General features: G+C 42.0%; 1 protein-coding gene across 8 annotated transcripts; it reads left to right on the forward strand.

The window, feature by feature from the left end:
• On the forward strand, positions 1–24597 carry LOC111955829 (phosphatidylinositol 4-phosphate 5-kinase type-1 alpha). Of its 8 annotated transcripts, none has more exons than XM_070436490.1 (17): positions 1–128; positions 1590–1880; positions 2695–2729; positions 2881–2970; positions 3419–3549; positions 4305–4422; positions 5130–5282; positions 5520–5819; positions 13008–13210; positions 13429–13512; positions 14157–14205; positions 14285–14369; positions 14652–14804; positions 14977–15112; positions 15254–15313; positions 15398–15497; positions 23197–24597. In XM_070436490.1, exons 2-17 carry the CDS (start codon positions 1835–1837, stop codon positions 23197–23199), a joined length of 1746 nt encoding a protein of 581 aa, XP_070292591.1. In that variant the 5' UTR covers positions 1–128; positions 1590–1834; the 3' UTR covers positions 23200–24597. The 8 variants fall into 8 exon arrangements, with proteins under 8 accessions (XP_070292591.1, XP_023831927.1, XP_023831925.1 ...); XM_023976159.2 differs by having other exon boundaries at positions 2–128; positions 2692–2729; XM_023976157.2 differs by lacking the exon at positions 1–128 and adding an exon at positions 328–435 and having other exon boundaries at positions 2692–2729.
• Positions 24598–25607: the final 1010 nt, after the last annotated feature.

A 25607-nucleotide genomic window follows, 5' to 3' on the forward strand; every position in this document is an offset into this window, starting at 1 on the left:
TAGATGTGATCACCATATAAGTTCAAGGATGAAAAAGCCTGGAAGGAGGAGAGATGACTAGAAACGATTCGGTTGACCGTTTTATGAGTGGATTAATTTGTCGGAGTAGAGGACCTTGTGCAGTTCAGGTAAAATAACTCAATGTTTATATCCCAGGACAAATTAGCTAGCAACAGCAAGCTATCTAAATAGGATATAATGCTTTTCGAGCTGTCCCCAAATTAATGTCATTGGTTCAGAGTTTGTTTTGATATTTTAACCTGCGTGTCGTGATCGCGTTTGGTGTGGGGGACTAAATACATTTATGCACGATGGCGCACGCGCGCAGCCGGTTTGGGCAGTGTATTCTGTTGTCATCAAACGCTAGACTTGAAATACCTTTTGCCCTTGGAACGCTGCGCTTCCCCCATTGTTTTCCTATGGAGAGTCATGCTGGTATATTTTCCAAATATCTCACAATGTGTATATTTCAATTTTTTCAAGTCGGACACCATTTTAATCATGATGATCAATTTTTTCTAATTATGTAAGGCTGGGCAGTGTATTCCATTGTCATCGATAGCTTGACCAGAAATACTCGAAAGTTGCACTTTTTTTCCTACTTCCTCTTTATGCAGACATAAGCACACTTGGCACCATCGAGGTGCGGATGTTTACTTTCTACACGAGTTGTTATTTACAGTTTCGTCCTAAGAACAGATTGTTGTGGTAAAATAAAAAGGGATACATTTTTTGGTGCCATTTAGGCTAAATTGAATTCTAAACGTCAAAACGGGCTCTGCGATGGGTCTGCGCTAGTGTTCCAGTTTAGCCAACGTTCTTTTGCCATTTTCAGCCTTGGATGAATTTTGACTTGTTCTATTGTCCAGCCTACCCCTGGTTCTGCTGATTGAACTTTTAAGACAGTCCCATAGCCGCGAGTGCATAATATTCCCCCATTGAAAGCCAACGTAAAGTCACTTTTTGAAAACGGAGAAAATAAAGGTTATACCTTGCGCTCTACCATCGGAATTAAGATATCTCTAAGACCTTCAGTGGAAGATGTATTGACGAGCAAGCTCCGAATATCTAACCACTATCCAAACTGGAAACAAGCCTACTGCGGTGAATCTCGGCTGACATTAGCTGGAAAACTACGCTAGGTTAGCGTAGCTGTTTGAAAATGATAACAACAAAGGTGAGATGGTGTCGGTAAGAGCAACTAGCTAGTAATTCTATTAAAAAGTAACGTGTTACTTAGTCAACATGTTATTTGTTTAAATAATTATTAGCTAGCAGTTGCTCTTATCGACACCATGTCCCATCCTTAGCTAGTTAGCCATGTGAAATAACAGAAAGACATTTTCATTGCTAGGATTCAGGAAGCCAACGTGGCTTGCAGTTTGAACCAACTAAAGTTAGCTAGTAGCTGTAGCTAGCTACGTGTCTCTGGATAAGCGCGTCAGCTAATTACTGAAATGTAATGTAAACATTAGCTACCTGATGTTGGTTAGCATTGACCAGCCAGGACCGGTGAATCTAACAACACGTCAGTTTGTCAATGTCAGGGGCGCTATATGGCTTGTTAGCTAACTATGTTTTCTTTTCAGCTGAGTAAGAAGGACCCAACCCCTCAGCTCATCCCAGCAAAACAAACAGAGAGTAATGACAGTGTGGGGTATCCAGAATTTTGCCCAGTCACTCGGTCCAGTTTATTTGGCTTGACGACCCTGGATCAGAGCTGTGTTGAAACGCACCAGAACAATCGCTTCGACGAAAATAACGTTAACGTTATACCTTGCGATCTAGGCAGCTAGCTTGTTGAAGCTTAGCAAGAACAGTGCACGTTTCAGAAATGGCCACAGCCGGAACAGTTCATTCAGGTCCAGCGAGTTCCACTGGTAAGTGCACATTCTCTCTGATATCTATACACCAAATAGCTAAAGTTACTTGTTTTGGAGATCATGTCTTTGAGACTCAATCCTGTAGTATTTGGATTGCTCTTTAAATACCGCCGTGTGACAGAACCCACCTTTGCCAAGTACACAACTCCTTGTCCTAGGGTTGGCACTGTTCAGTAGGGCACAACATATTAGCTACTAACAGGACCATAACCATTTACCCCCCCCCCACCCCCCACAGAAGTGCACACTCAGTTCTGGAGGAGACTATCCTCAGAGGTACCAGTGTGTACTGGTTGACATTAACTATTCAGGTTCTGTCAATTTAGGCCTGTGAATGTTTGCATTGCCTTGTTGTCTTGGAAACTGATTCAGCTTCCAATAGCTGTAACTGATGACATCCCATGTATGCATCTTACTCCTTGGGCAATGTCATTTTAATAATAAAAATGTATTACATTTCTATAGCGCTTTTCTTAACATCAAAGCGCTTCAAAAGCAAGCTACAAACAAGCAATACATCATCGTTAGTAGCCTAGCTATTTATTTCTATTTTGTATTCAGAGTCTTAGGCTACAGAATGTGGTGTCTTGACACCTTTGAATGTATTCATGGCCAAATCACCTTTTGTATAAATTGGGTCTAAGGAGGTTTTTGTGTGTTTTTAGACTGGTTGGGATTGGCATGACCAACGGCAACAATTCACAACAGCAGCTCTACGATCTATAGCACAGTGCTGTGTGTGCAGTAAACAACGGCACTCAAACTTTTTTCTTGTTCTTTCTGTACCTCACTTTTTTTTTTCTCTCAGTAGGCTCAACTGGGACTCGGAAGATGGCTTCTKTAGAGGTGAGAAGATGATGTACATTGTGGTTTTCATGCCAATAATTTATGCCTCCAGTAATCCCACTCATGTATATAAAGTAGGCTAACCGAAAGGTTGTGTTATGTCCTTTGTCTCTTCCTGTGACTCACCTCTTCTCCTCTCTTCCACTCACAGGTTCTAGGGTCCTCAAGCTCATCTCAAACTATAAAGAAGACTATTGGCCACCGTGGGCTTGACCCCACTGGGGAGACCACCTACAAGAAGGTCAGAGTTCTTGGTCAACTCCCATTCACACATTGTAACAGACCTCATCTTTCCTACTTAAATGGTTTTCTTATGAGTGAACATATTCAGTCCCTGTTGTCAGTTAATTACATAACCGCCAATCACATGTTTAGTCTTGTGAAGATAAATCTGCTGGTTTCGAAATGTCCCATCTATTTATGTTTCCCCATTTGAAGAGGTCATAGCAGTGTTTTCACTAGGAACTAAATGGGACAAAATGGGGAGGGACTTATCTGAATTTGTCTAATAGGAACACTAGTTTTCATTATATATATATGTATGTATTTGCTACGGTGTGCACCCCAGGCATGCACTTCAAACTCAGAGCACTCCTCCGCTGACTTTAACATGTGCATATGTTCAACCTGGGGAAAATACGTTCTCTTCCTTTCTATTCAATCTCSATCTCTGCTCTGCCCTCCTCCAGACTACCTCGTCTGCCCTGAAAGGTGCCATCCAGTTGGGCATCACACACACAGTGGGCAGCCTGAGCCAGAAACCTGAGAGAGATGTACTCATGCAGGACTTTGAAGTGGTGGAGAGCATCTTTTTCCCCAGGTATGTGTGATTTATAGACAGGAAACTTTAGAGGGAGTATGTGTTTCTGTTATGTTTTTATGTCAATATTTGAAGTTTGGAATTGTGACAAAGAAGTAGGTTAAATGATGTTCTTCCCAATTTTACCATGACATTGTTAAATACTCGYTTCTGATTGGCTTGAAGGGAATTCTAGAGCTTGCATTATTTCCCTATAACGCATGGTATATTTGCACGGTAGAATTCAATGGCTATAGTTCATTCTTACATTCTCTGTTTGAGCTACTTTTGAAAGCAAAAGTCAAATTGAAAACATTGGCATTGTTGAATTTTATTTTCATAATGGCAAGCTAGGACTCATGGTTTGGTTAGCTAAACTAGCAATTCTGTTTGTTTACCAAGGCAAATACTATAGCTATCTAGTAAACTTGGATGTTGAACACATGTCTAGAGTCAAATGAACACATTTCTAGTGGCAAATGTGTTAAATTATAGCCATGATATCAAAGGGGGTATTCAACTCGTGGCCCTATGCGTTTTCTGGAAAATAATGCAWCTCCGTGGAAGGTTAGTTCCACTCTGCTAGCGGGTCGTGGAACATACCTTCCACTTCATTATTTTCCAAAGAATGCATAGCCTCTCGTTGATTATCCCTTAATGTTCTCCTCTGCTTCAATTTTGCATTCTTAACAAGTGTAGAATTGTGTTTACGTAAGTTCATGTTCTCTGTCTGCAGTCACTTGATGTATTAATCACACTCCTCTATTCGTCTTTAGTGAGGGCAGTAACCTGACCCCAGCCCATCACTACAGTGACTTCAGGTTCAAGACCTACGCTCCCATCGCCTTCCGCTACTTCAGRGAGATGTTTGGTATCCGACCAGACGACTACCTGGTACTACACTCACTCAACCCACCTTGAAAGGCAATACTGGAAGTGGAATGGTCTATTTACCTACCGTAAAAATGTCAGTTGAAAGCCCAGTGTCAGGTAGCCGCCTGTCCCTTTTTTAATAGCCGGGCAACGGCAGATATTTCAAATAAACGCTTGGTAAATTAATTTAAGAGGATAGCATGAATTTTTTACAAGGTTTAATGGTTGATTTGTTACATTACATAATTCACTAGTGACTCAAAGAAATGATGGCAATAATCTGTTTTTATTGCCAGTAAAAAACTGCTAGCCATTGGCTGCTAACAGCTGCTAGCTAACTGGCAAGCACAAAAACAGTCARCAACTTGGGAGCACAGACCCCCAGAAATCGGCTGATCCCTCTCTGGTGGCAAAAGTAAGAACTGCAGAAAATGCACAGTCAAASAGGATAATCATTATTTTTTTCCTCAAAATAGAGGCATACTAAAGACAAAAGAATGTGACACTGTCTAAATGATAACACATTAGTGCAGGAAATGTATTAAAATGCAGGATTTAACAATGAATTATGCACATCAGCTGTGTGCATTAAGGAAATAGACGCCTGGCTCAAATAGAAKCCTGCCTCTAATAAGTTCCTGTTGTGTCCAGTGATTTAATTAAATACACTCCTGGCCTATTCATTTAAGTTTGATGGTAACAAATATTGAGTACTGTTTTTGTTGCAGTACTCGCTGTGTAACGAGGAACTGATTGAGCTGTCCAACTCTGGAGCCAGTGGATCTCTGTTCTACGTCTCCAGCGATGACGAGTTCATCATTAAGACTGTGCAGCACAAAGAGGCTGAGTTCTTACAGAAACTATTGCCTGGCTACTTCATGGTAAGAGAGTGAGTGTGGTTACGCCTGTGCATGCAATGGTGTGCGTGTCTGTGTGATGATCCATTGTGTACCCTATGTTTTGTCCTTTGAGTTACCAAGTTGACCTAGTAGTTGCTACACAATTCAATCTTTGTCCTGAATGTTTCCTGATTTATTGCGCGTGTTGTATTCTATGCTATAAGTGGATTTGATTGACATAGTTGGACCCCAATCCTTTCCCCTCCACTCGCTCTCTAGAACCTGAACCAGAACAAGCGAACCTTGCTGCCAAAGTTCTACGGTCTCTACTGCATCCAGGCAGGAGGAAAGAACATCCGCATTGCTGTCATGAACAACCTGCTCCCGCGCACCGTGCGCATGCACCTCAAGTACGACATGAAGGGCTCCACCTATAAGAGACGAGCCTCGGCCAAGGAGCGAGAAAGGGCTGTGCCCACGTTCAAGGATCTGGACTTCATCCAGGACCTTCCCGATGGTCTTCTGCTGGAACCAGACAACTACAACGCCCTCAGCAAGACCATCCAGAGAGACTGCCTGGTGAGAGGGAGGGAGAATGGGTCTGTAGAGGTGTTTGTGTGTGGTGGTGTATATTTTAGGGCCGGGACAATACCAGTATTGTGATTAGAGGTCGACCGATTATGATTTCTCAATACCGATTATTGGAGGACCAAAAAAAGCCGATGACGATTTTATTATTTTTTATTATTATTTTTAGATATATTTGTAATAATGACAATTACAATGAACACTTATTTTTAACTTAATATAATGCATAAATAAAATCTATTTAGTCTCAAATAAATAATGAAACATGCTCAATTTGGTTTAAATATTGCAAAAACACAGTGTTGGAGAAGAAAGTAAAAGTGCAATATGTGCYATGTAAAAAAGCTAACGTTTAAGTTCCTTGCTCAGAACATGAGAACATATGAAAGCTGGTGGTTCAATATTCCCAGTTCTTCAATATTCCGGGTTAATAAGTTTTAGGTTGTAGTTATTATAGGAATTATGACGCGTCGACTATTTCTCTCTATACYATTTGTATTTCATATACCTTTGACTTTTGGATGTTCTAATAGGTACTTTAGTATTGCCAGCCTAATCTCAGGAGTTGATAGGCTTAAAGTCATAAACGGCGTGTGAATCAAGCATTGCTAAGAGCTGCTGGCAAACACAGTAAAGTTTGAATGAATGCTTACGAGCCTCCTGCCGCCTACCACCGCTCAGTCAGACTGCTTTATCAAATATCAAATCATAGACTTAATTATAATAAACACAGAAATACGAGCTTTAGGTCATTAATATGGGCAAATCCGGCAACTATCATTTAGAAAACAAAACGTTTATTCTTTCAGTGAAATACGGAACCGTTACGTATTTTATCGAACGTGTGGCAACCCTAAGTCTAAATATTTGTTACATTGCACAACCTTCAATGTTATGTCATAATTATGTAAAATTCTGGCAAATTAGCTCGCAACGAGCCAGGAGGCCCAAACTGCTGCATATACCCTGACTCTGCGTGCAATGAACGCAAGAGAAGTGAAACAATTTCCCTAGTTAATATTGCCTGCTAACATGAATTTCTTTTAACTAAATATGCAGGTTTAAAAAAATATATAGTTCTATGTATTGATTTTAATAAAGGCATTGATGTTTATGGTTAGGTACAATCGTGCAACGACTGCTTTTTTCGCAAATGCTCTTTTGTTAAATCATCCCCMGTTTGGCGAGGTAGGCTGTGATTCGATGATAAATTAATAGGCACTGCATTGATTATATGCAACGCAGGACAAGCTAGTTAACCTAGTAATATCATCAACYATGTGTAGTTAACTAGTGATTATGTGAAGATTGATTGTTTTTTATAAGATAAGTTTAATGCTAGCTAGCAACTTACCTTGGCTCCTTGCTGCACTCGCGTAACAGGTGGTCAACCTGCCACACAGTTTCCTCATGGAATGCAATATAATCGGCGTCCAAAAATGCAGAATACCCGATTTATGAAMACTTGAAATCGGCCCTAATTAATGGGCCATGCCGATTTAATCGGTCGACCTCTAATYGTGATACTTGTTAGTATCGTGGCAAGGAAACAAAACAAAGTGGATTTAACCTCAAACTCTGACGCCGTCTCGTGGCATTTTCTAAACAACGTTTAATATTGTATACTATGCTAAGTATATTTTGGTTTCAAAATGTAAGTCGATTTCGAAAAGACAATTGTAGCTTTCATGGGGGGTTAACAGGCTAAACATCTGTTTAACCACTCAGCGTTTAACGGGTTCACTTTTTTAGGAAAACGAATCCAATTGTATTTGTCACATGCGCCGAATACAACAGTGCAGTTTTTTTAAGTAAAARAATATTTGGTAYAAAATAAGCTGAAGTAACAAAATAAATGTACACAATAAAATATCAATACGAGGCTATATACAGGTGGAACCGGTACCGAGTCAATGTGTTGGGGTAGAGGTTAGTCAAAGTAATTGAGGTAATATGTACAGTACCAGCCAAACGTTTGGACACACCTACTCATTCAAGGGTTTTTCTTTATTTTTACTCTTTTCTACATTGTAGAATAATAGTGGAGACATCAAAACTATGAAATGACACAAATGGAGTCATATAGTAACCAAAAAAGTGTTAAACAAATTAAAACATGAGATTCTTCGAAGTTGCCACCCTTTGCCTTGATGACAGCTTTGCACAAGCTTGGTATTCTCTCAACGAGCTTCACCTGGAATACTTTTCCAACAATCTTGAAGGAGTTCCCACATATGCGGAAAAACCYTTGAATGAGTGTGTCCAAACTTTTGACTGGTGCTGTAGGCAGGGGTGAAGTGACTATGCATAGATAATAAACAACGAGTAGCAGCAGTGTAAAAAAAGGGGGGTCAATGAAAATAGTCTGGGGAACCATTTGATGAACTGTTTAGCAGTCTTATGGCTTGGGGGTAGGAGCCTTTTGGACCTAGACTTGGAGCTCCGGTACCGCTTGCCGTGCGGTAGCAGAGAGAACAGTATCACTTGGGTGGCTGGAGTCTGACAATTTTTAGGGTCCTGGATGGCAGGATGCTTGACCCCAGTGATTTACTGCGCCATACGCACTACCCTCTGTAGCGCCTTGTGGTTGGATGCCGAGCAGTTTCCATACCAAGCGGTGATGCACCCATCAGGATGCTTTCGATGGTGCAGCTGTAGAACCTTTTGAGGATCTGAGGACCCATGCCAAATCTTTTCAGTCTCCTGCRGGGGAATAGGTGTTGTCATGCCCTCTTCACGACTTTCTTGGTGTGTTTGGACCATGATACTTTGTTAGTGATGTGGACACCAAGGAACTTGAAATCGCTCGACCCGCTCTACTACAGCCCTGTCGATGTAAATGGGGGGTGTGCTCAGCCCTCCTTTTCCTGTAGTCCACAATCAGTTCCTTTCGTCTTGCTCACATTGAGGGTGAAGTTGTTGTCCTGAATCCACACTGCCAGGTCTCTGACCCCCTCCCTATAGGCTGTCTTATTGTTGTCGGTGACCAGGCCTACTACCATTGTCGTCAACAAACTTAATGATGGTATTGGAGTCATGCTTGGCCACACAGTCGTGGGTGAACAGGGAGTACAGGAGGGGACTAAGCATGCACCGCTGAAGGGCCCCTGTGTTGAGGATCAGCGTGACAGATGATGTTGCATACCCTTACCACCTGGGTGTGGCCCTCAGGAAGTCCAAGATCCTGTTACACAGGGAGGTGTTTAGTCTCCCCAGGGTCCTTAGCTTAGTGATGAGCTTTGAGGGCACCATGGTGTTGGAACACTGAGCTGAAGTCAACAAACAGCATGCTCACGTAGGTGTTCCTTTTGTCCAGGTGTGAAAGGGCAGTGTGGAGTGCAATAGAGATTGCATCATCTGTTGGGATGGTATGCGAATTGTAGTGGGTCTAGGGTTACTGGGATTATGGTGTTGATGTGAGCCATTACCAGCCTTTCCAAGCACTTCATGGTACATRCATGAGTGCTACAGGTCGGTAGTCATTTAGGTATGTTACCTTGGCATTCTTGGGCACAGGGACTATGCTGGTCTGCTTGAAACATGTCGTGTCTTAGACGACTTCACCACTTGGGAGCCCAATGGTATACTTATCAAGGTCATCGGATGAATCCAGGAACATATTCCAGTTTGTGCTAGCAAAACAGTCCTGTTGCATAGTATCTGCATCATCTGACCACTTCTGTTTTGTGCGAGTCACTGGTACCTCTTGCTTTAGTCTTTGCTTGTAAACAGGAATCAGGAGGATATAATTATGGTCAGATTTGTCAAATAGAGAGTGTGGGAGAGCTTTGTAAGCGTCTCTGTGTGTGGCGTAAAGGTGGTCTAGAGAGAAAAAAATGAATCTAGTTGCACATCTCAGAGTAGGAGTGTAGTTCTAGAATCGAGTCCCCTTTGTCCATGTGATCTTATTCCTTGTAATCTAAAATGCTAACCTGATCCAAAATTGGTACTCAAAGTTCTTCTGAGTACTGACTAGGGCTGTGGCGTTCATGACATTTTGTCAGATGTTTACTGTCATGCAAATGCCTGCTGGTCTCACGGTAATTGACCATTTAATGAACATAAACATGTTTACCATCTCCAGGGCTGCCGGTATACAAGCCGCTGATGCACGCCYTTGGAATATCTACATTTTAAAAAGATGAATAAAACCATTTAATATATAACCATCACATKATTTATTTTAGGCAGGTCTAAAATAGGCAGGTCTAAAAATRWGRRAAATGTATTTCAGAAGAACCAAATATCAGTCAGTCTACTGTATGTTATCAGGCTATGTGCCATGCCATAGGCTGTAGGCTAGTTAATTTAGCAGACAAGATATGCTTAAGTCCTGTGGCATTATTTTATTGTAAGAATAATATAATTGAACGTAGCTGAATAAAATTAKATTTTTCCCATTCCAGAGTGAGTGGCTATGTTGAGTGTAAAATGTATCATTTGAAACCGGTCCTATACACTAGATTTAGTTATTTGGCAAATGAGGTTGTGAATGATACAAACCTTAAAATGTCTTAGAGATCAAAACAGATATGGGCTGCATGATGCGACTATAGGCTATTGACTATTTGAAAAAGTCACAAAAACTTGCGCTCTGTTCCTTGCTGCAGGTTGCACACCCTGTTCTCTCAAGTGATCATATTTTCACTAATCAGACTATTCTCAATTGAATCTTGTCTTTACTAATATGAAAAATGTGTTTTGATTTAGAATGTCCCTTTATGAAATGGGTAAGAACAAGTGCAGGGGTACATGTCATCTGTATGCACTCGAATACCAAGTGTAGGCCACTCGGTTTTATAGCAGAGCAGCTGAGAAATAAGTATAATAGCAGCTTGGATCCTCCTCTTTTTAGTGGCAGCCATCAAAACTCTGCTTTCACATGGAATTGCATTGAGAAATGTCTGGCCTTATAAGAACACTTATTTAACTTTACGCATTAATCACTGTGCTTGAGCATGCAGCCTTCCGTTGCGCAACAGGTGATATTCCGCCCGAACTCTGTATGCCATGGGCTTTCTAACCATGTTCCTGCAGCTATCCAATGCTTAATGGTGAAATCTGTTTGGGAACATCGATTGTGACATGTTTTCACAATGAAACATATTTCAACTGTTGACAGCCCCTATCTCTGCGCGCTCGAGAAAGGAATGAAGGAGATGGAAACGTATGGTGGTGAGATATTCTGTATCCTAGGCCGTCATTGAAAATAAGAATTTGTTCTTAACTGCCTAGTTAAATAAAGGTAAAATAAAAATGTAAAAAATAAAATTGTCAGGCTGTTAGTTCTGAAAATATAAAAGCCCTATTATTCAAATTGACTATACTTGTAAGCTGCCCTGCACAGCATTGCCATACTTCCTATACGTTCTCTCTGACTCATGGATAGAACGTTTGTAGCATAAGGTAACGAGTCCATCCATTATGCATAAATATTTGGCAGCGATTACAGCCTCAAGTCTTCTTGGTTATGACGCTACACGCTTGGCACACCTGTATTTGGGGAGTTTCTCCCATTTATTTTGTGCAGAACCTCTCAAGCTCTGTCAGGTTGGATGGAGAGCGTTGCTGCACAGCTATTTTCAGGTCTCGCCATAGATGTTGGATAGGGTTGAAGTCCGGGCTCTGGCTGGGCCACTCAAGGACATTCAAGAGACTTGTCCTGAAGTCACTCCTGCTTTGTCTGAGCTGTGTGCTTAGGGTCGTTGTCCTGTTGGAGGGTGAACGTTCGCCCCAGTCTGGGGTCCTGAGCGCTATGGAGCAGATTTTCATCAAGGATCTCTATACATTGCTCTTTCTATTTTCCTCTATCCTGACTAGTCTCCCTGTCCCGTCTCTGAAACACATCCCCACAGCATGATGCTGCCACCACCATGCTTCACAGTAGGGATGGTGCCTGGTTTCATCAAGACGTGACGCTTGGCATTCAGTCCAAATAGTTCAATCTTGGTTTCATCAGACCAGAGAATCTTGTTTCTCATGTTCTGAGAGTCCTTTAGGTGCCTTTTGGCAAACTCCAAGCGAGCTGTCATGTACCTTTTTACTGAGGAGTGGCTTCTGTCTGCCACGCTACCATAACTGCCAGATTGGTGGAGTGCTGCAACGGTTGTCCTTCTGGAATGTTCTCCCATCTCCACAGATGAACTCTGGAGCTCTGTCACCTCACTGACCAATGCCTTTCTCCACCGATTGCTCAATTTGGCCGGGCGGCCAGCTCTAGGAAGAGTCTTGGTGGTTCCAAACTTCAACCATTTAAGAATAATGGAGGCCGCTGTGTTCTTGGGGAACTTCAATGCTGCAGACATTTTTTGGTACCCTTCCCCAGATCTGTGCCTCGACACAATCCTGTCTCAGAGATCTACAGACAATTCCTTCAACCTCATGGCTTGGTTTTTGTTCTGACATACACTGTCAACTGTGGGACCTTATATAGACATGAGTGTGCCTTTCCAAATCATGTCCAATCAATTGAATTTACCACAGGTGGACTCCAATCAAGTAGAAAGATCAAGAATGATTAATGGAAACAGGATGCACATGAGCTCGATTTCAAGTCTCATAGCAAAGGGTCTGAATACTGATACTTAAGGTATCTTTTTTTATTTGTAATAAATTTGCAAAAATGTCTAAACTTGTTTTTGCATTGTCATTATGGGGTATTGTGTGTAGATTGAGGGGGAGTAAGAATAAGGCTGTAACGTAACAATGTGGGAAAAGGGATGGTCTGATTTACTTTCCGAATGCACTCTATAAGCTCTAATATGGGTGTTCTACATGCTATGTCTTAAATACTTTGAATTAATCATCACCTTAGAAAGCACTGTCCATTTCGTTGTTTTGCTCTGAAACAACATCCACAACAACCATGTTTTCCACTCAGTTTCAACCTGTTGTTGAGCGTCTTTCTTCAAATTGATCATCATGGTGAGGTAATGAAATGTAGCCTAACAGTGAGTTTTAAAAGCATGATACTGTTTTGATGTGATTTTCAATTTCATTTGCATTGATCTCAGTGGTTAGAGGAACAATCGAGCACTGAGTACCAGGCCATCAGCGGCCTGTTGGTAGTTAGTGAGTTGGGTACAACCAACTCATGTTCAGAATGCATAAGAGGAGATTACCGTGGCGGTAATACGGTCACCGCAACAGCCCTAGTCCTGACTCCTTTATCCCATGTAGCTGCTACAGAGCTTTAAGATCATGGACTACAGCATGCTGGTGGGGATCCACAACCTGGAGCAGGCGGCCCGGGAGCGGGCTGGAGAGGAGGCGGCCGACCAGAGGCCCCCACCGTCACAGGGCCAGAAGTCCCTCTACTGCACTGCCATAGAGGCCATCCAAGGAGAGGCGCACGGCAAGGGAGCATTGGACACTGAGGACAAGTGAGTATTATGCATTCTCTYTTGTTTCAGGAGCTTAAACAAGGCCAGTGATTGGTTACCTTGTATGTYCGCTACACATCTCGATTTGATCATTAGACACGTTACGTCTGCATATCTGAAGAAATAGGATATGTATTGTAGGCTGATGAAGATAAGTTCAAATTTGGACTGAAATGACTTGTTTGTTAGTGCATGATGTATTCTCTCTGTCCTTGCAGCATGGGAGGTATTCCGGCACGCAATTCCAAGGGTAAGAGGATGCTGGTGTACATTGGCATAATCGACATTCTGCAGTCCTACAGGTAACTAACTACTGCTCTTATTGTACGTAGTGGTATATTTTATAGTTTTGTCTGCATTTGTGTCTGTCTGAAGTAGGTGTGAAACTATGAATACATTAGGCTGTCCCTCCAGGAATTTGCAATTCTGCAATCGCAAGAGTTTTCRCAAAATCCACAATTCTCCGCATTTGATGCGAGGACTTSYAAATTTGACCAATCACCGCACTATTACCGAATCAAACAGTCAACTTATATAACTGTCCGATCACCGCACTACAGAGAGGGCTCGCAGTTAACCAATAGCCACACTTTTACATCATAAAATGGTTCAATCAAACAACACGTCAAATGTTTTCCCCCGTCAGCCCATTTTTGACAAATTGGACRAAATCATTGCAAATTGCCTAGCTAAATATCTGAATTGCCTCTGCAAAATGAAGAATTTTGGCCCACAACTATCACCAAAGAACGCTGCAGAGTCTTATTAGGTCGATAGCATGGTTGGGGTCAATTCAATTTMAGTAAATTCAGCAAGTATACTGATTCCAGTTATCTTCAATGTTTTTCAATTGGGAAGAATTGGAATGTGGTTTTACTTTCTGAATTAAAATGCAAGTGACTCCAACCCTGGTCTGTAGTAAGCAACCCATGTCTTGTTTGGTCAGGTTTGTGAAGAAGATCGAGCACTCCTGGAAAGCTCTGGTCCACGATGGGGTAAGTGTTCAGACACACTATCCTCTGTGGTGACCTTTTTCATAAGCTATCTGGTATTTTAAACCCCTCTTTCTTCCAGGATACAGTGTCAGTGCACAGACCAGGTTTCTACGCAGACCGCTTTCAGAAATTCATGTGCAATACAGTMTTCAAGAAGATTCCATGTAAGCGCTTGAGTGTTACTCTACAAAACCTCTACACAATGGCTGCGTCCTGATTCTCTACCCTTCTCTAGAAGTGTGCACTCCCCTTCATGTATTGATAAGGAATTAACTATTGTGAGGATTACAGTGGAAACKCCTTCCAGCCATGCTTGCAYCAATACAATGCTTTTAAATGCATAATGGGGCGTGAACGAGTGCACACTTGTTGAGAAGGGTAGAGAATCGGAACTCAGCCAGAGTAGCAGTCCTCTCACCACCCCTTCCTCTCCATTTCCCCTCCAGTGAAGACATCCCCATCAAAGAAGAGCCGAGTGGGGACCCAGGGAGGCTTACGGAGGGCCAACACTGCAAGCTCCAGACCCTTTCCATTCCCCCAGCCCAGCAGCAGCCTAGGAGTCCCACACTCCCAAAGTACAGAGACTGAGGGAGTCAGYGGTGAGCAATGGGAGGAGGAAGGGAGGGAGGGGAGTTTTGGAATACATTTTATGTGATTTTATAATTTTATTATTAACGATATAGTTGTCATTGGAAGTTCCAGTTGAGAGCACGTATCAGTGGTTGACACCTTTTACAAAACAAATGATTTATGTGTTGTCCCTCCCCCCAGTGGTGCAGTCAGGATGCCCTGACATACCACCAAAAAAAAACACACACGATGTTGTCACCAGTAACTCTGTTGAAACAACCCTCTTCAATTCCTTGTTGGGAAGCTCGAAGCTCGCTACCACGGCTCCCTCCGTCAGGTTTGTGTGTGTCTTTYGCCAAGCTGTCTTGTTATGCTGTTGTATTGAGTAATTTCCCATGGTCTCATCACTGCATCACATCTGTGTCATGTTTATATTTATATGGTTGAATCATGTGTTTATTAATCTGTCCTCTCACAGATCTGTGGGAGAGGAGGTCCATGAGGCAGCCAGTACAGAGGACGCTAGCACCCCCAAAAGGTAAGGGGGAAATGCATTCTCAGACCTTTCCACTATAAGGTATATGCTCTACACACACAAACAAATTATATGTCTTGTCCTCAGTTTTGAAGCAGTGACCTCAGTGTCGTCAGTTGACGAGTGCATCGGTGGATGTGACGTCATCTCACTCAGTGACATAGTTCCTCAGACAAGCAGCTGTTATGTAAGTATGCGATACGTCAACCGGTCAATACCTCAACCTATCAATGTCTAACAATGAAAATATTCAATACCTTAACCCTGGGGTGACAAACTCATTCCATGGATGGCTTAGTGCAGTGGTCACCAACCTTTTCTGAGTCAAGATCACTTTCGCAGTCAAAAAGCAAGCTGAGATCTACTGCGCAACAGTTTTGTAGGAATGAGGTTTGGGCAGTAGGCCTAATACATTATCACAGCATATTGGCTATGTGATTGGCCTGCCAATATTGTTAATCAGACCATATTTCAAAACTGGAGCTTTGATAAGAAAATAGATCAGTTGGTTTAGCACTTGTGAGGCACTGTGGAGCATGAATTGAAGTTAGCTTTTTTATTTTACTGGACTGATGGTACCTGCATCTGATGGTCAACGAGGTCAAATCACGACGTCGGTGATCTTCAGGTCGAAAAGTCGGAGCTCTAGAAAGATGCCAGAGTTTGACTTGGAATTCCGAGCTGGATGACTGTTCAAAACGATTTTTCCCAACTGCTTTCTCCTTCCTTTCCTCTGGTGAGACCAGAGAGAGGGGACACCGTCTTCCACCTGATGGCGAAACTCGAGTCGCACCGCATCTGACTCATGCACAAATTCATGTTGTTCCTATGACCAGAGAAAGTTAAATATTTCTTAATACAGCAGCGCTTTGTTGTATTCGTTGACAGTCTCTGTGGTAATGGTTTGAAAAGTTATTACATTTAACGTAGCTTATTAAACTTCATGGAAGCTCTGTAGCCACGGTGATTTGAGCTATCTGATTGGGCAGCGCAGTAGGTGCACTCGATTTACCGGGTAGGCGGAGTTTGTCTCATGGGAACACCCTGCTTACCCGGTGAGTAGGACTTTTGAATCAAGTGCACCAACCGGCAACAGCTCAYCTGGCTGATTTTTCTTTTGATTTTCCCATGATGTCAAGCAAAGAGGCACTGAGTTTGAAGGTAGGCCTTGAAATACATCCACAGGTACACCTCCAATTGACTCAAATTATGTCAATTAGCCSATCAGAAGCTTCTAAAGCCATGACATCAATTTCTGGAATTTTCCAAGCTGTTTAAAGGCAGTCAATTTAGTGTATGTAAATTTCTGACCCACTGGAATTGTGATAGATTATTTCACTTATAAATTCCCTGTCTGCAAACAATTGTTGGAAATATTACTTGTGTCATGCACAAAGTAGATTGCTTGAGGACAGCGCCCAGCAGACAAATCATTACAAACAGTTACCAGCCAAGTAGTAGTAGTCAGTCAGAAATAGCGATAAAATTAATCTATTACCTTTGATCTTCATATGGTTGCACTCACAAGACTCCCATTTACTCAATAAATGTTCGATAAAGTCACTCTTYATATMCAAAAAAMCTCTGTTTTGTTCACGCGTTTTGTTCAGTAATCCACAGGCTCATAGGCAGTCACAACAACCAAACAAAAAATCCGAAAAGTATCAGTAAAGTTTGTAGAAACATGTCAAACGATGTTTATAATCAATCCTCAGGTTGTTTTCAGTCATAATAATCAATAACATTTCAACCGGACAATAGCTTCGTCAAAATAAAAGGAAAACAAGAAAGGCGTGCTCTCGGTCGTGCGCATGAAAAACCTCTGACACTGCAGTGTCCACTCATTCAGACTAGTCTTACTCCCTCATTTTTCAGAATACAAGCCTGAAACAATTTCTAAAGACTGTTGCCATCTAGTGGAAGCCATAGGAAGTGCRATTTGAGTCCTAAGTCATTGGAATCTGAATAGGCAGTCTATGGAAAACTACAAACATTTAAAAAATCCCACTTCCTGGATGGATTTTTCTCAGGTTTTTGCCTGCCATATCAGTTCTGTTATACTCAGACATTATTTGAGTGTTTGAGTGTTTTCTATCCAAATCTACCAACTATATGCATATCCTAGCTTCTGGGCCTGAGTAACAGGCAGTTTACTTTGGGCATGCTTTTCACCTGGATGTCAAAATACTGCCCCCTACCCTAGAGAAGCTAACAAGAAATTTGTGGAGTGGTTGAAAAAACAAGTTTTAATGACTCCAACCTAAGTGTATGTAAACCTCCGACTTCAACTGTACTTGTCCTCTTGCTCAGTTGTGTACCGGGGCCTCCCACGCCTCTTTGTATTCTGGTTAGRGACAGTTTGCGCTGTTCTGTGAAGGGAGTAGTACACAGCGTTGTACGAGGTTTTCAGTTTCTTGGCAATTTCTCACATGGAATATCTTTCATTTCTCAGAACAAGAATAGACTGACGAGTTTCAGAATGTCTTTGTTTCTGGCCATTTTGAGCCTGTAATCGAACCCACAAAGGCTGACGATCCAGATACTCAACTAGTCTAAAGAAAGCCAGTTTTATTGCTTCTTTAATCAGAACAACAATTTAGCTGTGCTAACATAATTTCAAAAGAGTTTTCTAATGATCAATTAGCCTTTTTAAAATGATAAACTTGGATTAGCTAACACAACGTGCCATTGGAACACAGGAGTGATGGTTTCTGAAATGGGCCTCTGTACGCCTATGTAGATATTCCATTAAAATAATCTGCTGTTTCCAGCTACATACTCATTTACAACATTAACAATGTCTACACTGTATTTCTGATCAATTTGATGTTATTTTAATGGACAAAAAAAATATGTTTTTCTTTCTGTGTGTGTGTGTGTGTGTGTGTGTGTGATATATAATATAACTCAGCAAAAAAAAAACATCCCCTTTTCAGGACCCTGTCTTTCAAAGATAATTTGTAAAAATCCAAATAACTTCACAGATCTTCATTGTGAAGGGTTTAAACACAGATTCCCATGCTTGTTCAATGAACCATAAACAATTAATGAACATGCACCTGTGGAACGGTCGTGAAGACACTAACAGCTTACACGTAGGCAATTGAGGTCACAGTTATGAAAACGTAGGATACTAAAGAGGCCTTTCTACTGACTCTGAAAACACCAAAAGAAAGATGCCCAGGGTTCCTGCTTATCTGCGTGAACGTGACTTAGGCATGCTGCAAGGAGGCATGAGGACTGCAGATGTGGCCAGGGCAATAAATTGCCATGTCTGTACTGTGAGACGCCTAAGACAGCGCTACAGGGAGACAGGACAGACAGCTGATCGTCCTCGCAGTGGCAGACCACGTGTAACAACACCTGCATAGATCGGTACATTCGAACGTCACACCTGCGGGACAGGTACAGGATGGCAAGAACAACTGCCTGAGTTACACCAGGAATGCACAATACCTCCATCAGTGCTCAGACTGTCCGCAACAGGCTGAGAGAGGCTGGACTGAGGGCTTGTAGGCCTGTTGTAAGGCAGGTCTTCACCAGACACTACCGGCAACAACGTCACCTATGGGCACAAACCCAACGTCGCTGGACCGGACAGGACTGGCAAAAGGTGCTCTTCACTGACGAGTCGCTAGTTTGTCTCACTAGGGGGGATGGTCGGATTCGTGTTTATCGTCGAAGGAATGAGCGTTACACCGAGGCCTGTACTCTAGAGCGGGATTGATTTTGGAGGTGGAGAGTCCGTCATGGTCTGGTGCAGTGTGTCACAGCATCATCGGACGGAGCTTGTTGTCATTGCAGGCAATCTCAATGCTGTGCGTTACAGGGAAGACTACCTCCTCCCTCATGTGGTACCCTTCCTGCAGGCTCATCCTGACATGACAATGCCACCAGCCATACTGCTCGTTYTGTGTGATTTCCTGCAAGACAGGAATGTCAGTGTTCTGCCATGGCCAGCGAAGAGCCCGGATCTCAATCCCATTGAGCACGTCTGGGACCTCGGAGGGTGGGCTAGGGCCATTCCCCCCAGAAATGTCCGGGAACTTGCAGGTGCCTTGGTGGAAGAGTGAGGTAACATCTCACAGCAAGACCTGGCAAATCTGGTGCAGTCCACGAGGAGGAGATGCACTGCAGTACTTAATGCAGCTGATGGCCACACCAGATACTGACTGTTACTTTTGATTTTGGCCCCCCCATTTATTCCATTTCTGTTAGTCACATGTCTGTGGAACTTGTTCAGTTTGTCTCAGTTGTTGAATCTTGTTATGTTCATACAAATATTCACACATTTTAAGTTTGCTGAAACCAAATGCAGTTGACAGTGAGAGGATGTTTCTTTTTTTGCTGAGTTTATTACACTGTGTGTGTGTGTGTGTATAAACTCACAATTTTCTAAARAAATAAGTTGAAGTTGAACAAAGTATTTGGTCTCCACAATTCTTTATTTCACTGTTAATAGTACAGCACCTTTTGTTTTTGATTCAGAACTTAATATATCCATTTATTAAATCTGAAAATAAATAGAAATGGCATTGACAAAATTGACACCCTAGACTTAATATTTGGTAGCAAAGCCTTTGGTCAAAATAACTGCAATCAAGCGCTTCCTATAACCATTGATGAGCTTCCTGCACCTCTGTACAGTCAGTTTGGCCCACTCCTCTTGTAAAAACTGCTCCAGTCCTCCCAGATTAGAAGGGTGCCTTTTCCTATGTGCTGTTTTCAGATCTCTCCACAAGTTTTCAATGTGATTTAGATCTGGACTCATTGCTGGCCACTTCAGAACAGTCCAGTGTTTTGTCTTGAATCATTCCTGAATTATTCTGGAGTATATGCAAATTGCCATTATACAAACTGAGGCAGCAGACTACGTGAAAATTATTATTTGTGTCATTCTCAAAACTTTGTGGAATTAGCTAAGATTTAGTAAATTATTCTCTTTTTGTTTTTGTTTAACTGCATACCAAAGACCTATGTGGATACCATTTTTGGCCAAAAATATTGGTACCCTTGCACTTTTTTCAAATAATGCACAATTTCTTCTAGAAAACTGTTGAAATTAAAACATATTTTGGTATCCACATAGGTCTTTGGTATGCAGTTAAACAAAAAAAAAAGAGAATAATTTACTAAATCTTAGCTAATTCCACAAAGTTTTGAGAATGACACAAATAATAATTTTCACGTAGTCTGCTGCTCAGTTTGTATAATGCAATTTGCATATACTCCAGAATGTTATGAAGTGATCAGATGAATTGAAATTAATTGCAAAGTCCCTCTTTGCCATCAAATGAACTGAATCCCCCAAAAAACATTTCCACTGCATTTCAGCCCTGCACACAAAAGGACCAGCTGACATCATGTCAGTGATTCTCTCGTTAACACAGGTAGAGATCACTCTGTCATGCTGATTTGAGTTTGAATAACAGACTGGAAGCTTCAAAAGGAGGGTGGTGCTTGGAATCATTGTTCTTCCTTGTCAGCCATGGTTACCTGCAAGGAGACACGTGCCGTCATCATTGCTTTGCACAAAGGGCTTCACAGGCAAGGATATTGCTGCCAGTAAGATTGCACCTAAATCATCCATCTATCGGATCCTCAAGAACTTCAAGGAGAGCGGTTCAATTGTTGTGAAGAAGGCTTCAGGGCCCCCAAGAAAGTCCAGCAAGCACCAGGACCGTCTCCTAAGTTGATTCAGCTGTGGGATCGGGGCACCACCAGTACAGAGCTTGCTCAGGAATGGCAGCAGGCAGGTGTGAGTGCATCTGCACGCACAATGAGGCGAAGACTTTTGAGGATGGCCTGGTGTCAAGAAGGGCAGCAAAGAAGCCACTTCTCCCAGGAAAAACATCAGGGACAGAGTGATATTCTGCAAAAGGTACAGATTGGACTGCTGAGGACTGGGTAAAGTCATTTTCTCTGATGAATCCCCTTTCCAATTGTTTGGGGCTTCCGGAAAAAAGCTTATCCGGAGAAGACAAAGTGAGCGCTACCATCAGTCCTGTGTCATGCCAACAGTAAAGCATCCTGAGACCATTCATGTGTAGGGTTGCTTTCAGCCAAGGGAGTGGGCTCACTCACAATTTTGTCTAAGAACACGGCCATGAATAAGGAATGGTACCAACACATCCTCCGAGAGCATACTCCATCATTAATATAATAATAATACATCCACCTGACAGGGCTACAAAAACTGATGTAAAAAGCATGATCATTAAACAGGTGCACCTTGTGCTGGGGACAGTAAAAGGCCACTAAAATGTGCAGTTTAGTMACACAACACAGTGCCACAAATGTCGCAAGTTTTGAGGGAGTGTGCAATCCAGGCTGTATCACATCCGGCCGTGATTGGGAGTCCCATAGGGTGGAGCACAATTGGCCCAGCGTTGTCCGGGTTTGGCCGGAGTAGGCCGTCATTGTAAATAAGAATTTGTTCTTAACGGACTTGCCTAGTTAAATAAAAAAAATCCAACTGATTGGTTCTGCCGCAGGGTCTGCAGCCCAGACTCCCAATGAGTTCAGTGGTTCCTCATGGCAGGCTAGAGCTAGCTATGGTTAAGTGGAGCAGGCCTGGTGCTCTCGCAATCTATGGGGACATTGGCTGCGCTGATGGACTTTATCCTCAATCAGTAGACGACGTGAGACACATTTGACAGAATTACAGAAAGTAACATTCTAGTACGGAACAGTTTTTCTTATTCTAGTGTCGAAAAAGTACATACATTTCGGTATACTTTGCAACACTAATGTACATGTGCTCAGGAGACAGCAAACTTAACTGGATCCAGGGCCAACTCCGCAGATAATAGTTTGTTGTTCAAAAGGGCGACCAAAATGCATATTTACAAAACGGACTAAAACAAAGAGGTGCTTGGCTGCACCTGTGGGCTTTATCAAGGCTTGAAAGTTCAAATTGAACCCAGTTGCTGTTGCCCGCCTGGGAATGGAGTGTGGTAGTGTATAATCATGCTCCTAAGACCAATCCTACTGTTCCGTAACACTCTCAATAGCCCAAATAGGGTTTGGCGATATATCAAATTCATTTGATTCATTTAAATGTATGTTTTTGCATAATAATCCAAATGCCTGTATTTAAATTTTATGGGCGTTTATGTCCGCTTGTTCTCATGTTGTCTTGTCTTTCGCTCCTAATGACGAGATGCTCATGTCTCTGCCCTAACAATGGGAGTCGTTGTCCCAAAGGCGGGAAGGCAGGTGACAAGCTTAGGTCCAAAATAAGCCCATAAAAACGCATGGTGCTAATTTTGGACAGATTTTGGCAAGTGAAACCTCTTGCTTTGCCTCTTCCTCTGTTTACACTCAGACACCAAGCCCCTCACCATGCCTCAATACCTGCTATAAGAAGTTAGTCATTATTAGTGAATGTGCATTATGCATGGTTCTGGATAAATTTGTAACAAAAATTGTGTTTTCATAGACTTGAAAGCCAGATGGGTGATTTTATTACAAAAAAGCAGGTTAAACTAGTTTGATCAAATTATTAGTGGGGCTTATATTTAGCCTAATTTCACGCACCCTGAAGTCATTACATTATTGCTGACTGTTTGAAATKCAGTGAATTTTACTTTTAATTGTACAACAAAGCTTAATTTAGAGAACATTTAAAGATCCCCATAAGTTTGAAAAATTATTTTTAGGCCATATTGCCCACTCCTAGCCTCAACCTCTGAAATACCTCAACCTCTCAGTACCAAACAATGAAACTACTAATCATAGATGGCACACAGGTGTTGTCTTCTGAAGGTAAGTTTCATGATTGACTGGGAAAGGCCAAACTGGAGTTGTCCTTTTTTTTCTTTTTTGTGGATTGAAACTTATCTAATCAAACTCTCTTTTTTTCTTCTTTTTTGTTGTTGTTGCAGTGAACGATTTACTGAAGACTGAAACGGACTGTAATGTGAGGACAATTAGGTCAAAGGAAGTCAATAGATGGGATGAGTGTAAGATGAAAACTTTTTGAAGGCCTTATGAAAGAGAAACAATGGAAGGATAAAGCGACAGAGGTAAAGAAGGGAAACAGAGAAAAGAAAGACTAGGAGGGGAGTTCATTTGGAATGCTACATACTCCAGATGCTATTATGGGGACCATACATCCAAATTCCATTGATGGGATCCTTCTCGTTTGAACTTTCCAAACCCTGCACGGGATTAGGTAGTACTGTGTCTGAGAGTGCACGGGTGCCTTTTCTATTAGACAAGTACATCTAAGTTGTAGTTGTTGTGCATTGCATCTCCGAACGGGTGCCTCTGTCAGGACCTGCACATCTCTGAAACKAAGAGACTCCTAGTATTGTTATAGTCGAGGAAATGGTAGACATGCTACATTTAAGTTGCCTTATGTGAGAAGAGAAGAGGCTAAACAAGCCTTCACAACAGTGACCAAATGGCGTCAAGACTGTTCCTCCCTTTTGTGATTCATTCATCCTGCCTGTGAACTGGATTGCTGAAGATCTCCAATATTGAGCTTTCCTGTACTATACTATCATTACGTTATATTGGTATATATGATATTATTTCAAACTGTGGCACTATGACAGAATGCCACTATTGGTGTTCAGAAGTACTGTTTGAAGAATTTATTTTATTTTTTAWAWTTTTTATTCTCTGTGACATATTTAGATGTTTGGCCTTGCTCCACAAGCTCACTGTGAATGTTTACACACCCTGTATGCTGGAATGGCTAGAATGTACAGTGTTTGGTAAACCATTTTAAGAAAGTATTTTAGGGCATGAAGCCAGCAGGGCCTATAGTTTCTGGTGTGTAAAGATGGGTCTTAGCTAGCGCTTCGTGGCATTAGACAGTTGGGCCAGAGAGGGACTCAGTCGGGAAACAGTGTCCCCTTATAGAACAAGAATTTACTATGGAAAAGCACATATATAAGGATCAACAAATAGTTTCTCAACAGGACTTTTTTTTAAGGTATGAAAGAATACTTCTAATGATCCCCTATATATTTTTATAACTCATTCCACAACCAAAATCAATATAGAATGATTTTACACCGTTATAATCCCTATGTATAATCACTACCTTTTCTATAACAGGAAGCAGCCACAGCACTCCTGTAGGTGATACTTGAGGGTTCAGGTGTGGAATGTTGTCCCCTTTTGATGTTTCCATTGATCCCCCAATGACAAAGGTGTTATTTTAAACAATATGACAGGTTCAGCCATAGAGGTACACTGAACACTAAWATAAATGCAACATGTAAAGTGTTGGTCCCATGTTTCATGAACTGAAATAAAAGATCCCTGAAATTTTCCATATGCACAAACCCTATTAGTCAGCATTTCTCCTTTGCCAAGATAATCCATCCACCTGACAGGTGTTGCATATCAWCAAGATGATTAAACGGCATGATCATTACACAGGTGCACCTTCTGTTGGGGACAAAATACCACTCTAAAATGTGAAGTTTTGTCACAATACCACAGATGTCTCAAGTTTTGAGGGAGCTTGCAATTGGCATGCTGACTGCAGGAATGTCCACCAGTGCTGTTGCCAGAGAATTGAATGTTCATTTCTCTACCATAAGCAGACTTCAAYGTCGTTTTTGAGAATTTAGCAGTACATCCAACTGGCCTCACAACCACAGACCACATGTATGGCAGGTGCCGTGTTGGTGAGCGGTTTGCTGATGTCATTGTTGTGAACAGAGTGCCCCATGGTGGGATTATGGTATGGGCAGGCATAAGCTACGGACAACGAACACAATTGCATTTTATCGAMGGCAATTTGAATGCACAGAGATGCCATGACGAGATCCTGCGGACCATTGGCATGCCATTCATCCGTCGCCATMACCTCATGTTTCAGCATGATMATGAACGTGTCGCAAGGATTTGTTTTACTCCATGTGTAGCTCTGTGTTGTATGTGTCGAACTGCTTTGCTTTAACTTGGCCAGGTCGCAATTGTAAATGAGAACTTGTTCTCAACTTCCCTACCTGGTTAAATAAAGGTGGAAGAAAAGAAAAAAAGGATCTGTACACAATTCCTGGAAGCTGAAAATGGCCCCGTTCTTCCATGGCCTGCATATTCACCAGACATGTCACCCATTGAGCATGTTTTGGATGCTCTGGATTGAATACTAATAAATATAACTATTTAGAAACATAGGCTTTGTGTGTCATAGTTGCTCTAGAGCACATATGTCAGAGTCAAGGCCCGCGGGCCACATCCGGCCCGCGAGAAGGTTTTTTACGCGCCCTGGGATGATCTTGATTTATTATTAGAACCGGCCCGCAGACCGCAGCAAGCCGGCAGCCCGAAG

Source organism: Salvelinus sp. IW2-2015, linkage group LG31, assembly GCF_002910315.2.
Source record: "Salvelinus sp. IW2-2015 linkage group LG31, ASM291031v2, whole genome shotgun sequence".
Classification (NCBI taxonomy): Eukaryota; Metazoa; Chordata; class Actinopteri; order Salmoniformes; family Salmonidae; genus Salvelinus; species Salvelinus sp. IW2-2015.